The sequence below is a fragment of the Pseudochaenichthys georgianus genome, chromosome 18 (assembly GCF_902827115.2).
Source record: "Pseudochaenichthys georgianus chromosome 18, fPseGeo1.2, whole genome shotgun sequence".
Lineage (NCBI taxonomy): Eukaryota > Metazoa > Chordata > Actinopteri > Perciformes > Channichthyidae > Pseudochaenichthys > Pseudochaenichthys georgianus.
The window spans coordinates 11232813-11249024 of NC_047520.1; the positions used below are offsets into that span (position 1 = coordinate 11232813).

At 44.2% G+C, this 16212-nt stretch overlaps 1 protein-coding gene across 1 annotated transcript in view; it reads right to left on the bottom strand.

The window, feature by feature from the left end:
* Window positions 1–257: 257 nt before the first annotated feature.
* The window catches only part of nrxn2b (neurexin 2b), a 769387-nt gene continuing 753432 nt past the window's right edge, over window positions 258–16212 (bottom strand). The window contains 3 exon segments of the mRNA XM_071206612.1: window positions 258–2875; window positions 2878–3248; window positions 12644–12722. Of these exon segments, the coding sequence (XP_071062713.1) occupies window positions 2354–2875; window positions 2878–3248; window positions 12644–12722 (972 nt within the window). The 3' untranslated portion in view covers window positions 258–2353.

Sequence of the window (16212 nt, forward strand, 5' to 3'; positions counted from 1 at the left end):
ACATATGGTTAGGAATCCGATCTTCGAGTTCATTTAACATTTCAAAAACACTTTAGAATTTAGCTTGATTAAATAACGCTGGTGAGCAAACATCTTTCCCAGCACAGATTATCTAGACTATTGTTAACTCCCCAAACTGTACATATAGTAGCTTTAACCTGCAGTTTGTAAACTAAGTGTAACCCAGATTTGGTGGGTTGAGTTTGCTTTTTTTAACTGTCCACTCACACGATAAAGAGACCACGCGACACAGGGAGTAAGAAGTATATAACCAAGTGTATTCCCTCTGTTAATGTACACATATTTAGAGTCATCTCACTGGAACACTTTACAATAACATTTAGAAAGAACAGGAAGATACTGGGAGGAGTATGCTGGGGATGGAGATACCAGACGAACGTGGCAGGACAGTGAATTGATGGAGCCTGTCAAATGAAATGGCTTCCATCTCGTCTCTGGCCGTCAAGACAGAATTAGATATAAAAGAAATCAAAAAAAGATATGAAGGATGGACAGAGCCTTGTTCCACGCGGTATGGGGACATACCATGTGCCATACAGAGAAAAAGGAATAGATGCAGGACGAACAATGTGATCGAGGATGACAGATGGAATAAAAGGAGAATTCATGGTTTCATTTCATAATCCAAATCACATTTGCTCAATTACCAAAAGAAAATACATAGACATTTCAGTTTCCCAGAATCATAGTCATTTTTTTCTCCAAACAGGAATGATAGTAGGGAAAACACACTTCTCTTAGTAATGGGATGAGAGTCAAATATTTAGACATTTCACAAACTTTTTTCAGGGTTTTTTCTTTTCTTTTCATGGTACAGTTTTCTTTTTTAATAGAGTTGAGAAAATTGGAATACTAGAGTTCTGCTGAACATCTTCCAGGGAACTGCCGTTCACATTTGGTTTGTGTGCTCTTCCCACAGAGTTTGCTTTGCCCATTGGCTGCCATCAGTCCAGACAGGCTGGGGGGGGGGGGGGGGGGAGACCCAGTCGCTTCTTCAGCTGCAAGGTATGTCTCTCCTCAGCAGAACTCCAGCAAGAATTAATTAGGAATTTCCCTAAAATGTCTCATGTCACCAGAGACTCAAATAAAAAAGAAAAGAGCAAACCAAAGTGACGGAGTCTTGCAGCATGGCTGCATCAGCCGTACTGTTCATATGGGGGGGGGGGGGGGGGGCTGTGTTACTGTTCTGACGTCACAAATCCTAAAGTCTGTCTTGCTGTGCATTAACAGCGAACTCTCCTTTCCACTCGCTCAAGCTTTAGGTCCATAGTTTCAGCAACGTCTATACATATAATTAGAATGATATAGAACAGAGTTCATCTTGACTGCTGGAGGTTTTTTCAGTTTTTCGGTTATTAGTAACTGTAAGGACGTGACACAGTTTCTCTTCTGGCCCACTAGGAGGCGCCTCGGAGCCTCGAAACACATGACACAGATCTGCTGGACAAAGGACGACCAAGGGGGTTGGCCTCAACAAGTTTTTGGCGGCTAAACGTACAAGTTAGCATCCGGTATGTTGGAGCGGTGGTATCTCACATAATTGCTACGTTTAACGTTGTTATGATCATCAATCATCGTATTTTTTGTTTTTTTAAACTCCACAGAAAGAAAAACAGTTTTTATCTCTTTTTCGTAAATGAATACTACATGCTTGAAACACGGCAGAGTTTACGTTGCATCGGCCGCTGAGCACCGGACGAGGAGAGAAACAGAGCGCACGATCCGACGAGAGGAAGAGAGAGAGAGATGCGACGGGAGGCAAGAGATCAGAGACGTGGAACACTTCCAGAGGGGGAGCTGGCTTTGACACGATGTTCCTGTAAGCTGGCAGTGTATTGATTTTACAGAGCCATGTCGAGTTACTCATTCAAACAGGTGGGAAATAAGATGTTGATACTGTCGGTGGGGAACTCGAGCTCGCCTCAGAATGAAGGACAGACCATGACACGAATACTGATGGTGGTGCTTTCTACAGTACTCTAGATATTAATTAACCTGTCATGTGCTGAGACATAAATCACTGTTTTATCAGCATTTGGTATATGGTCGTTGGCACAGTATGTGTGGAGATGTGAGGCCTTTCCTTAATTCCACCCCGTGGTTAACATTTAATAAGAAGTAAATCAATCTAAGAGATGCTGGAGCAGAAGCATGATGTCACCTGCTGCCACCCTCTGTTTAGACTTGAATAGGTAATGTATGGCCACCAGACAATACTGAGTAGGAAATGAATTACCCTCTGTTCTGTTTGCCTTTCTCTCCCCCTCCTCTCTCTGGTCTCCTCCCTTCTCTAGGTGCAGCTGCTGTCTGTCTCTGTGTGTCGCGGCGGCTCTCAGACGTAGTACTCTTTGTCTTTGTTCTTCTTGTTCTTGGTGACCGTCTTGGCAGTGCTGGGCTGTTTCTCCTTCACCAGCGCTCCGTTGCTCTGCGTGGCTGAGTTACTGATGTAGTTGCGGCTCTGGTCCACCTGGTAGGACCCCTCGTCGCGGTTGCGGTACTTGTACATAGCGTAGAGCAGGATGAGGATGCAGAGGGCGGCGGCGGCCACGATGCCCACCACCATCCCCGTGGTGCTGCTGGACTGCTGCACCTCCACGGCGCCCGGGAGCCCCCGCTCAGGAGACGTGGGGTCTGGAGTGGGAACATGGGGGAAATTGGGTGGGTATGTTATTCCTGGGACTCTGCGGTGTCCCGGATCTGAGGACGGGTGGGCCGGCGGCAGCAGCACCTGGTCCCGGGTGTTCAGTTTCCCGGCAGGGATCTTGTTGTTGCTGCTGCTGCTGCCGCCGGCGGCCGGCTTGATGTGGGGGCTGAGCTGCTCGGGGTTGGCTGTGGGGGTGGAGTACAGGGGGGGGGGCGGTGGGAGTTGGGCGAGCGGGAGAAATGGCGGTCCCGGGGGTTCTGGACACTGCCCTCCACGCCTGGGGGAGGGGGGAGGACAGTCCTGTCGGTGACCAGGGGGGAGTTTTTGTAATAGTCCTCGTCATCAGACTCGGTCATCTCCCCCGAGCCGTACGCCGACACCTCGATGGTCTCCCCGCAGTCCTCCTGGTCCAGGGAGCAGGGGGGCCGTCCGTTTGGCAGGGGGAAGGACTCTTTGGTGGTTTCGAGCAAGGTGAGGAAAGGGCGGTAGGTGGTGGGGGGCGGGGGGATTACTGGGTAGCGTGTGGCGATGGATGGGGGGGCTAAGGAGTCCACCGTTATTATGGGCAACACTAATTCACCTCCTAGGACAAGAAAGAGACAACGAGAAACAGAGTGTTAGAGACCGCCGGGGTGAGAGCCCACCACCAGATGAACAGAAGAAGAACACTTTACTGAACACCAGAATTAGAACAGCACTAACACTTTACATCAGGTTAGGTATATACGTTTAGTTCTATTTAAAAAGGTAATATGCTGACTAACTCTGAGCTGAATACATACTAGCTGTAAGACATAAAGCTGCACCTGTCCTGACCTCTGCTGCATAGACCTACATGCTATATGACTAACACAGGATACAAGTAGACTACATATTACACTGAACAACTTAACATCACTCTACACAGCCTATTCTTCACTGCTAACGCTAGGCTAACCTATGCTGACTGCACTAGCGCTCAGTGTCTTGCTGTGATTGGTTAAATAAGATAGCAAACCACGAGGTTCAGGTCACTTACATCAACAAATTGGCCGCATGATTTTTGCATGAAAAAAAAATTACAAAAAGAAAGCTGTGTAAGATTGTTCTCGGATAGTGATTAACAACCCCCCCCCCCACCCACCCAGTCGTTACCTCCTCTCCTCTTTATTTAATTATTTTGTAATAGGTGATAAATAATCCTCACGTTAAGACATTTGAATAATTCATTCTTGCTTATTTCAGAATCCTCATGAAGAATGGGCTCAATCCCAGTTCCCCCTTTGGGCATGGGGGTTTCTATGGCTCATTTCTGATTAGCTTAGCCTTCAGGAGCTGCTGCAGGAAACTGCTGCCCCTCATTCCTAACCCAGCTCTCAGCACACACTACAGCACTGAGAGAGATTACACACTGACGCCCCCCCCTCCCCCTCCCTCCCAACAGCACAGTAACAGTGAGCAGCCACCAACACAAGTCAACAGTTAGTCTTAATGAGCCAGAATGAGTTGTCAAGCTTCAGTTACGTAATCTGATTTGAGCCCACTGTGATACGGACACCCAAATTAAATAATTATTGGGTGTATAACATTATTACTTATAAAAGTTACACAGCTGGAGTTAAGGGTTAAACATATTGGGAGTATGTTAAAAGAACATGGCAGAATATCAGGTTATACACTACATTTTACTGTCAAGTCTAGCATATTAGTTAGGTTAGGTTAACAGTCAAGGAAACATTTGAAAACATGGCAGGAGGGGGGGGGGGTAGATTATTGAACATCCTTGGGTTAGAAAAGGGGAAGGTAACAGCAACACATGACCAAGTAAAGGCCAACATCACTAGCATAAAATCATGACTGTGGCTTTTTGTTCATTTGATGAGGTAAATCAGAGTTAGGGTTGGGTTGTTTTTTAAGGGGGGGGGGTTTGGAATAACTCCCCCATGACCTTGTCAGCTCAGCAACGCTCAAGCCTCAGTCAGTTACACAACCATACATTTTCACTCAGAGAATGGCAAAGGCTTTGTTACAAAGGGCAACGTGCTGGGTTAACCAAGCCTCGAAACACAGCAGCATTTAACAACACACAGAAACAGAAACAGGCCTTGAAATGAAGCAAAATGTGAAAACGGGAAAAAAACGTTAATTCTTCAACCCTTCTAGTTTCCATGGCAATGCTCAAGTTATTTCTCCCCATTATATTTCCTTTCTTTCTGTGTGTGAAGGCTGAGTTTCACCTTGAAGGCTGAGAGGACAGCGGAGAGCGGTGTCACATTGGACTAGTTTTGTGCATTCCTACAAATCTACGAGATAACTTGTCACGGGAGAAGATAATATAAACTGCAGGGCACCTGCTAGATATTCCTCAGAGATACAGTATGTACATATGACTGAAGGTAATGGAAGACGGTGGTGTCCCCATCTGTACTCTCTGTGAAAATGGTAGAGATGCTGCAAGTGCAATCTGAAGCTCTCTCCCAGCAGCCTCTCGCTGTGCCCCACTTGCAGTGTGCGGCTGACACCGCACACGGATGGACTTGTTATTGTTAACTTCTTGCAATCGTGGCAGAATCAGAAACACTGCTTGACTCGAGTGTTTCTGTCTCCCTCGTATCCACCCATAGAACTGAGCTGAAGATCTTTTAGATATTCTGGAGGCAAACGTTTATATACAAGCGTTTAACAGTAAATGATTGTTATGACAAATTGCTCTGCTGTACTCTGTGTTTATTAGAGCCGAAGCCAGGAGGACATTATCTCACATGACATAATGAAGCTCAGCCCTCGCACACAGAGAGCCGTCTCAGCACTATAGGCAGTAATCAAGAGAGCCATCGCTTCATTTCCTGTTGTGTGACCAAAGCCCACTGCACCCTTAGTGTAAACCAATCAACAGCTTCAATTGGCTCTTCCTTCTCCACGACAGCACCCTCTGTATGCAGCTCGGATTGCTCAGTTAATTCCCAGTACTGAAGAAAATCAGGTGATAGATTTTTAACATATTATATCATTGTAACTCACATGAGATATTGAGGTATTTAATTTAGCATCATAACGACTATCACTGGTTGAATCAGACATGTTTTGGAAGGCTGAGGAATACATTGAGCATGATTCCAGTGTGGGGGTGCCTCTTTCCTTAACACTGTTAGTCTGTAATGTAACAGACTCAAAGATATTCAGCTGATTGATTGACTGGATTGTTTGAACAGCTGAGGCAGTGGAGCCACGTTTAGCCCACATGATGAAATGTCTTCTTTATCTTTACCCACACGCCACTCGGCCAGTATGACTCATCCCCCCCATTCACTCAGAAGGAGACCAGGGCAGATGGATCCTGATGCATCGATGTGGCTCTCCTGACAAACATCGTTACTGTGCCGCTCACGTCGCCCCGCTCACATCTATTTAGAGCGAAAAGGTTGTTTTGGAGTTTGAGCATTCTATAATTCAGCTTTGATTGGACAGCAGATGGGCAATCCAGCCGCGTGTCCGAGAATAATATATTTTCCTACCTTGCTTCAATAAGCAATAGCTACATGTATAATATAATCTGGGCATGTTTTCTTCATATATGTGACTCCATAAACTGTTTACGAATACTGCATTTACAGCTGTCGCTTTCAGGTAACAGGATTTATTATGAAACAAAGTCGGGTCTCAACCTCACTGTGGTATAATCTCACACATGCAGAGAATACCCGATTCCAACAACATTTACTGCAAAAACAAATATGATGTTGTATGCCATCAGATTCTTAATTGTGCACTGAAGGGAATATCATTCAAACTGGCAGCATTCTTTTTTCACAAATACAGAAACATAGGGTGTGTGCCAGTGGCGGCCGGCCCATAGGGGCGCTAAGGGCGCCACCCCACCTCTTTCCACATACAAAAAAACCTATAAAATTTTTTATTTTTAATGAACAAGGTAAATATCATACAATTGGTATCAGTAAAATGTATAATCTACAATAAAATCTCATTTAAAATTGTGTTACGATGTCTAAAGTTACTGATAAGTCACATGTGAGAGTGGCTTCGTGTGCAAGTGGAGTCGCCGGACCTCGGTCCGCACCCAATTCCGTGCAAGAGCTACTCTCCAATCCTTTCGAAAGGAGAAGTTTGGGAGATAAATTGATACTTAAAGACCTTGGACCGGACCAACCCGATTTGTATATATCGCAGCAAGCTCGTGAAAAAGACAAAACGTATCAACGAGGCTTCTCACGTAGCAGAAAGGCATGGCTAGCTGGATGCAAACAGGTAAATGCTGTCTTTTGTTTCCAATGCTTGCTCTTCAAACAGCCGGGGACAGATACGATCTGTTCAGAAACTAGACAAAAGTTAAACAAGTACAAACCACAGACTGCCTGTGTCATGGAGAATACAGTCGCTGGTTTGTTTATGTCTGTATAGGCCGTTGTTGTGAGTGTGGACGGTCGGAGCATATATAACGTTAGCTTAGCCAAGCTCCATTCAGAAAACACGCATTTTAAAAGGGTTTTCTGCCTGCCGTCTGTCTGCAGACTTGTCAAAGCGTTAATTCATGGTTTTTACTAACCGGTATCAGTATGTTGTTACTTCGGCATCATTTTGAAACGTGTATTACAATTAAATCACGGTCAAATATGTTCATCTTGTTGTAGTTGTAGCCCCCTTGCCAGCGATTCTCTCTCTAGTTTAGCATACTCAGCCCGACTCAGCCTGGTTGTTCCTGGCCCTAGAACCACGATTTTATGGGGCCAGAAAAACTGTGAATTAGGACCCGCTAGCCGGTACTAGGCCAAGTGGAAACACAACCAAAAATGGGCCCCGCACGGCTCGGCACGCTTAAAGCGAGCTCCGCGCTGCACTGGAAACGCGCCATTACATCACCAGAAGTCCTAATTTAAGGGGTCATTTCTCCCAATAAAAATGTTTTACTCACTATATCAACAAAAATATTTTCCACCAGCCGCCACTACAAATGAACGTTACATCTGCTCTCTTCTCTACTGAAAGCTTCTCCTTGGAGTGACATCTTTAAATGTTAACACCCATAGTCACTGCTCCGGGGTCACATCTAATAAGAAATGTTATTTCAATAATACTTTACAACTTTACAATATCAATACTCATCATGATTAAGTTCACCAATAATTAGTTTGGAAGTGAAATGGTTACAAGACGTCTGAATAATCATTTCTATGGAGGCAACACATATACATATACATGGTGAATATATGTATGGTATATAATGCTGAGTTTATTAAATGTTGATTCAAGTTATGTAATTTAAGGATTATTTATTTGATCTGTAACTGAATGCAGATATTTTTCTATCATGTCAGAAACTTACATTGTCTTGTTGTTTATTGTTGCTCTACAAATAAACATACATTATAACTCAATAATTAGTATTTGTTATTGTTCCCATATTTTATCGTTTGTAATTTTACTTTTCTCTTCTTGGTACTTGTGATCATACGATTTCAGAGCATTATTACGGCAGCCGCTGAGGATATGTTTTAAAAAACTCTGAGCTTAATGTTTATTAAACTTTGTAGAAGGCTGAAACATGGACCAAGGAAGAACCCATTCAAATGAAAAGCAGATCTGAATCAAAGGTGGATACACAATGTCTTTTTTACTTCCATTAACGCTGACTGACCTTAGCAAAGTGTTCTTCTACAGAACTTGGTCCAATCAGAAGAATGTTTATATACTAGTCACTGCACTTTAAGTCTTTAAGCCCAGCAGAGGGGGAGGACATCCAGATCATCCAGAGGACACTGCTTCGATCCTCTACATTGCCAGTCTCTAACCTGTATGACAAACCTGGGCTTGTTTACTTGGATGGCTAGCTGTTAGGGGTGTAACGGTTCACAGAAGTCACGTTCGGTTCATACCTCGGTTTGGGGGTCACGGTTCGGTACGGTACAACAAGAAAAAGCCCCAAATGCATAATTCCAGGTTTGTTCTAATTTATTTTTGAACAGTAGTGCAAGTTTCAGTTTTAAAAATAAGGAACTCTGACATTTTGAATAATTAACTGTATTAAACAGTTAAAAACAAACCACAAACACTCAGATGGCCATATTATCTTAATAACATAATGGCTGATGTCAAACAAAAAGGTTTCATCAAGCTCTAAAACTAAAAAGAATGTCTTGAAAATATTACATCATAAATAATAAGCCAAAAGCTTCCGTTATTTATTTTGGTCTCTCGGCTTTCATGTCTCTTGGCTTCTTAAAAACAGCGGGGATCAGCTGTTGAACTGCTGTTGTCTTTTGCCGGGCTCCGGTGAGTGGCAAATCTGGGTGATGCCTTCTGACATGATTTAGCATGTTTGGCTTGTGTTACCATTAGCATACCGCACCGCTATCGAACAACGCCAACACACCGTCGATTCACCACTCGCACACTTCATCGTTATTGTAGTCCACAGGGAACACGAAATGTTCCCACACAGCTGATTTAAAAGAAGCAGGTGGGTTCTAGCTCCTGTGTGTTATCTGAAATCGCCATACTAACTTTTCTTCTTCTTGTATTTTGTTCGTTTTGTTGTGTTTTGTTCTTGTTCTTCTTTTGTTGTCTAAGGGCGGCTGGCAAACAGCTTTTAGGCGCAATACCGTCCCCCGGATTATAAATAGTGTAGTGGATACTGCCCTGAATGACAGACTTTTTTCCCACTCGTAACAAAAAAGGCGTATTCGCCGTGTGACTGCATGTGCCGAACTGTGACGTCCGAACCGTGACGGTACGGGACGAATACGGATACCGTTACACCCCTACTAGCTGTATGTCAATACAGCATCACGCTGACAAACAACTGACACCCAAACTTGGGTGAGCGGCTCAGCGCTCTGGGTCATCCCTCATCCATCATCCAATCTTATAGGTTCACTCGCCGACCTAAAAAGAACAGGTTGCAGGTTGCCTCTATAGCATGTCGCCTGATGAATTATTGAGGAGATCCTCAAAGCTCTGATCTTGTCAGAGTAAAAGCGATATAACGCTAAAACATCCTAGGACTGATAAGTAGCTTGGGAGAAGAGAGAGAGAGAAGGGAAGTGAGGTCGTGCTGAGGTAGAGTGAAGAATGGAGAGAACATGAAAGAGATTGAATGAGCCGGGCTTGTTTGACAGACGTGTGTATGATATCTTCTCTAATTCTGTATTACTGTGAATACAATCAGTGTCTATGGACGGCTTCTCATCTCGTGTTCATGCGGATAGGATATACAAATATGTTTTTGAGTGTCTTCTCCCCAGTACATGTACACGCCCACTTCCTAGGTCTTGTCACCCTTCTCACAGCGGCTCGTTAATACCACTGAAGGATCCAACAGCCAAGCTTTCATTGGGTGATGTAATTAAAGCTCCCCAACAGAGTCAACGTTGAATTTGCCTTTTGGGAAAGCCGAGAATCGTTGATGAGAATTTCACTCTGTTCCCTCTCTCAAATGTGTTTCCTCTCTCACTTCCTCTTCCTTCTCCCTCGCACGCTCCCCTTTTTCTCCCCCCGTGTCCCTGTTTTGCTTTGAGCGCAAAGTAACGTGACACCCATCTCAAAGAGGGTCAGCGCTCCCAGCTCCTTCTCATCTCTTCATCGGGGTCCTCTCCTCCGTGCCCTGTGCTTTTGTCTATTCTGCATTCACTCTCACTTCTCAGCAGATGTGTGAATGTGGCTGCACCCAAATCATTGCCTGAGGCTCATGATTCGGCACCAGCCAGCTAAAAATGCCTGAGTAGAATGCACTTGTGATAACACCAGTTGCATCCCTTTGAAACAGCACCGTGCTACCTCTGCAGGTGCCCAGCTGTATGTGCTGCAGGAAGGAGTATCGATCCCTGAATTCACAGCATCATATCTTGCTTGGATTAATAGAAAATCTCCGGCTTAACATTTTTCATTCCTGAAGGCAGTTCAATAAAAAGGAGCTGCATTCTGTCATGAAATGAACAACACTGGGAATTGGTGCTCTCATACAATGGCGACAGGCATTGGAGCTGGGATGGAGAGGGGACAATGTTGATTCTCTTCTCCTTCTAAGCAGTTTTCCCAGAGGCTTATCCGACCCGGCGGGCTCGCCACGCTGGAACTCTCGTGGCATCTGGAAGGTGTGATACGGAGAATGTTTGTTGTTTCTCAGGAGAGAGAAACTTTACACCCACAGAGAGAGAGAGACAAGTGTCTGTCTGGTAAGGGGAGCATGTCTGCCGCTGTGTGTGTGTGTTTGTGTGGGCATTGAGAGAGTTGTTTTTCCCCATGGGAGATTAAGCCTGGGCAGAGCATCCAGTGGAGAACTCTCATTTCTCCTTCTGATAAGAAGGGAATTGAGTCTCTATTTCGGTCCACACCACCTACAGAGTAAACCGCAGGAGAATGCTGCTCTCCAGGTTCAGAGCCGTTCTCCTCACACACAAACACACCGATTGCTGTAATCTCCTGCCATTTGCAGTCCAACATATATATTCTATTCAAACCACAGAATCCCCATTCCTGAAAAGAAACTTAAATCTAGGAAAATGAAGTGTTTTTTATTTATATTTATATTTATATTTATAAGTGCTGCTGACACTTTTGTCGAATCAAGGTTGTCTACATTCAAGAGATTTGGTGGCAATCTGGCCTTTATGTTGTTTAATCATGTCAAACCCATACTCAGATTACTGAGGCATTTAAAAAGGATGTTTACATTTCTGTTTTTGTAAAAGCCTTTTTTATTTTTTTAGCAGACATTTCTTCCGAGGATGGGTCTGGGGAACTAAAGTGCTACGATGTATAAAGTGTCTCTACTTGTATGCTTTTGGCAGAGTGACAATGTGTTCAAATGAAGCTATTTCCTAGTATCATCATATCATATTAACGCCACAGAGAGTTCTAATCTAATCCTGTCGCCATGTGCTAATTGTTCAGTTATCTCTTGTGAAATGCTAAATGTGTCCAAAAGTGTCCTGAAGTATTTTCAAAGTCCCTCTCTCCTCCTTTGAATCTAATAATAAACCATGTTTCATTTGAGATGCTCATGTATTTTACAGAATAGGTTTGATCTACACAGCGATCTATAATAAGCAAAGCAAGCACGCATTTATGAACTCATTTGAAAAGATTGCAAACGCCCCAGGTGTTATTAACGGCTTTCAAGAGGAAAAAAGTGTTGTGCTAATTGAACTCCAAGAAGTTAACACTGCCCGCTAACCCAGTGCACTGCTGGAGGAGGAGCTTAATACTCCCGTTTGACCGGGTCCGAACTTTTCCTATCCACTTCCAAGTTGAATCCACGAGGAGACCACTTCAAACACCTTGCATCCATCCAGCCAATCACAGAGATCTCCCGCACCTGGAGCAAGTGCACTCACACTGTTTCAATAATATGAGGCAAGTGTTGTTTCAATTAACACGTCATTTAAATCTGTCCATTCAACAGATATCTAGTCAGAGACAATCTTTCAGGATAAGATGGCTTTAAATGTAGTTCTGCCTATTTTTATTTTTGACAACTTTGTAGAGGAAGTAGTCTTTGAAGCGCATTCTTTTATTGTACGTGGTTCTTGGTAGTGTTCAAGTATGACCGGCCTAATAGAGCTAGAAAGCACAGAGCAGGGAGTGACACGCATGGCCTTTGACATGCACCTCCTGTCATGGTGTCGGAACGTTAGCTGACCCTCTGTTCCCACTGACAGCCACCGGCCTGAACAAGCTGCGTTCCCACGCTGGAACGGTCCTGTCTTGTTAACATGTGGGCAGGAGATTGGTGCAACAGCAGGGTAAACGCCAGATACTGCCACTTGGCTGAGCTATTTATGAACCACGGTGCAGAGAAGTGGCTGCTGCTTTAAAAACCAATAAGAAAGAAGGGTTCAGGGAACACATGGCCAACCAGAGCTGCATACAGAGAGGTTTGCCGTCACGTAAAAGTGGAGGAAGGGAGATTGCAGTAGTCTAGGCGAGTTCTTTTGTTTTTGGATTGCAAGTATTGTGAAGGCAGAACTTCCTGAGTTGACTCACCATTTCCAGGCTCACACTCCTCCAAATCTTCGTCATCGCTAGGACACTCAGCTGATGCTACCAAGAGGTCATCCGCATTCTGAAAGCACAGAGACACAAAGCAGAGCAGACACAGTCAGGACACATTTTATAGGAGTAGAGCAGTGCTTCTCAAAGTGTGGTCCGCGGACCACTGGTGGTCCGTGAGCGCCCCCTAGTGGTCCGTGAGTATATTGGTAACATTTCACATTTGAAATAAATAAATACATTTCAGTTTTCCGCACTCTCGCGGGTATATCTCCGCAATGGAGCGAGGTTAAGTTTCACTTTCAATTGCATGATATAGCCCAGCGCAACACCTTCATCACACATGTTGCCACTTGTTTGTAGCATTTTCAGGCGATTTGTAATATGTTCTAGAAAAACAATGTGTTTTTTTATATTTGCGGAGTTAGGTGGTCCGCGAGTGTTTTTTTATTGGTTAAGTGGTCCTTGGAATGAAAAAGTTTGAGAAACACTGGAGTAGAGGATACACAGAACATCTGAGAGGATTCGGTCGAAGTCACAGCGAGGCTCTCCTCTCCACTTACACAAAAGATAATCAAGGAGAGGCCAACTTAAGAAAGATCGAAGGTAAACATGTTTTCTTAGGTGACATGATGATTATTGTTGGTCAGTTTTAGTAGTAGGACATTTACTGAAAATACTATGGTGAGTTGCTTTTCCTATTAGTTATTTTTGTATGATCTGAAGTCAATGTAGAAAATACATCCGACCAAACACCGACCAATCAAATCAATGTGTGTCGATCTGGACCCAGCTTCCTACTACACGACTCACAAGGCTGTACCCTGACCCCCCCCCCCCCCCCCCCCCCCTCACTGTGTGGTTGTATTCAAGATGGGGTGAACGATAGGCGAAACGGGGGCTTTGATCAGCCTAATTGACTCAAGAGCCACATTGTCGTTATTAGTCCAGGGCCTGGGCGTAATCATTTCATAACCACAGTGAGTGTTTGTTTACATCACCTGGCTCTCAAAGTGGCCGAATGAACATCTCCGTCGAACATGCACTCACATTTCTATTCCATCCATGCAATGCTACTGTTTTCCTCGCTCCAAATAACACGGAACATCATGAATCAATTCGAATGTGCACTTCTTTAAATTGAGCGACCTGGACATCAGAGTGCTCGAGGCCATAATAACACAATTACTTGCTGACTGAATGTCAAACGGCTGAATCGGCCTCAGCATCCGCGCAGAGTGAAAATAGCTAATTGTCACCAGGCCCACTAACCCAGTGCACTGCTGGAGGAGGAGGAGCTTAATACTCCCGTTTGACCTGGTCCGAACTTTTCCGATCCACTTCCAAGTTGAATCCACGAGGAGACAACTTCAAACACCTTGCATCCATCCAGCCAATCATCCTGGGAGTGCTCTCGACTGAACACAGTAGCAGCGAGCAGGAGCTTGTGATCTTAGTTTTATAACACCCAAACACCACATTTGGGTCAGAGCGAGACAAGAGATGACTGCCAACTGTTTCATGGAACCCCACAGTATGGAGGGGTTGCAGGATTATACCCACACACACACACACACACACACACACACACACACACACACACACACACACACACACACACACACACACACACACACACACACACACACACACACACACACACACACACACACACACACACACACACACACACACACACACACACACACACACACACACACACACACACACACACACATCAAGGTAGATCTTTTATTCTAAGCATCAAAGAACATTTTTCGACGATGATCAAAGCGGCCGGTAGCTCAGAGCTTTTGGAGAAATTGAAATGTGTGTTTCCGCTCTCTTGCTTTCCGCCACCCTGGCCTGTCTCCGCTGTGGCTTGGCGGGAGCTGGGGATATTCATTAGAGCTCCATAGATGTTAGCTTTGCCGAATCGCAGTATTTAAAATGCTATTACCATGTTTGCTCTAGCACAAAATAACACCACAGGCTCTTTAGGGTAGATTATTAAATGCCCAAGGACTGAGTGTACTCTAAAGACATACGTGTGTCTTTATAGCACAGCACTGACTGTCAGTATACAGCTGCAATCTATATGTTAAAACCATGGTTTAAATTCCTTTCTCTTGTAGACCCTAAAGTTATCCTGCACTCTGTTCAATATTTCTTTAAATTGTTTCAGATCAAAAAAGGATGATACACATTTAAAATAACTATCACAGATGTATCCAATCCTCTTATTTATTGCATATGTTGAAGGTAAACAAGCATGGTTACTGATTCTCTATTCTTTGCAGTATTTATGACTGACACATCTGCCTCCACTCTCTTCCTGTCTTTCTTCAGATAATAAATGCAAAAAATGTCATCTGTAAAAGATGTCAATCGCCTATGATCACACTACAGCCACCATGCTGTGTTTAAGTGAAGCTCAACACGCGTTCCCACTGTTCCCACTGCACACATTTCAAGAGAAATTAGAAATGACTTAAATCCCATACCTTTCATGACATTTTGCTTAATCTGACTTAACATTTATTATTTCCCCTTTCATTTTCTGTCTGTCGAGGGGGAGCAGAGCAGCTCGCCAGGCCTTCAGGACCGCCTCCCAAATAACAACAAATTCCAGAATACACATTATTCAGTCACACTGGGACCGTCTGAATGATCTGCGTCAGCCAACTCCACGCCTCAATACTGTTTTTGTGCGCAGGGCAAAATATCTTGGATCATTCCAGCATGTGGACGAGTTCATTCTCAAGCACATATCTTTAAAGCAATTCTAGGCCATTGTGCCAATAAACTACGTTTCACTGGGTCCATAACAATAATAAAGTAAGAACTGTTACAATACGTCTACACTCGGTGAAAATAGATTCTTAGCAATAAAAGGCACTTTAAAGGTGGGAGTCTGCTTCTTTATGACCCAGCATGAACGTCAGTCAGCAAAGGCAGCACACATTAAGGCTTGTAAAAACAGAAGACGACAGCGCTCAGAGTCCTTTGCTGTACTAGAATACCGCCAGATAACTTATCAAACAGGGCCGTCAATTTCCAATCGCAGACCCCTGCTATAAAAGCTCATGATATGGAACAAGGAAGAATACTTCCGCCAAGAAGTCTGGAGGCCAGAGATATGATAATGACCTGAGGGGATGGTTACATGTGACATCTTGGGTCAGGTTCCATCGATCTCATGTTTAGAAAGAAAAGGCTAAATAAGTCATGCCGACTGACCACAAGACCACAAGTTGTCTTTAAAGGAGCTTTGACCCGTCTTTAAATCCCCCAAAGCTCACTTGCTCGTAATGACATGGCAGGCTCAGCCACCACGGAGAATATGCTCGGCTGAACAGGAACACTTTCATAGTTTCCGTCAGCCGCAATCAGAGCGCTGCTTTGATGCGGCTTCATTAAGTGACTTTCCTCCCAATGCAAAGGAAAATCACCAGCAGCAAATAAGCAGGAGCAGGCGTTAATGCGACACCAACATTACAATTTTCTTTGAACTGTGTGTTTGCAATACAAAGTGGCATGGATTGAGCTCTCGTGCCATCAAC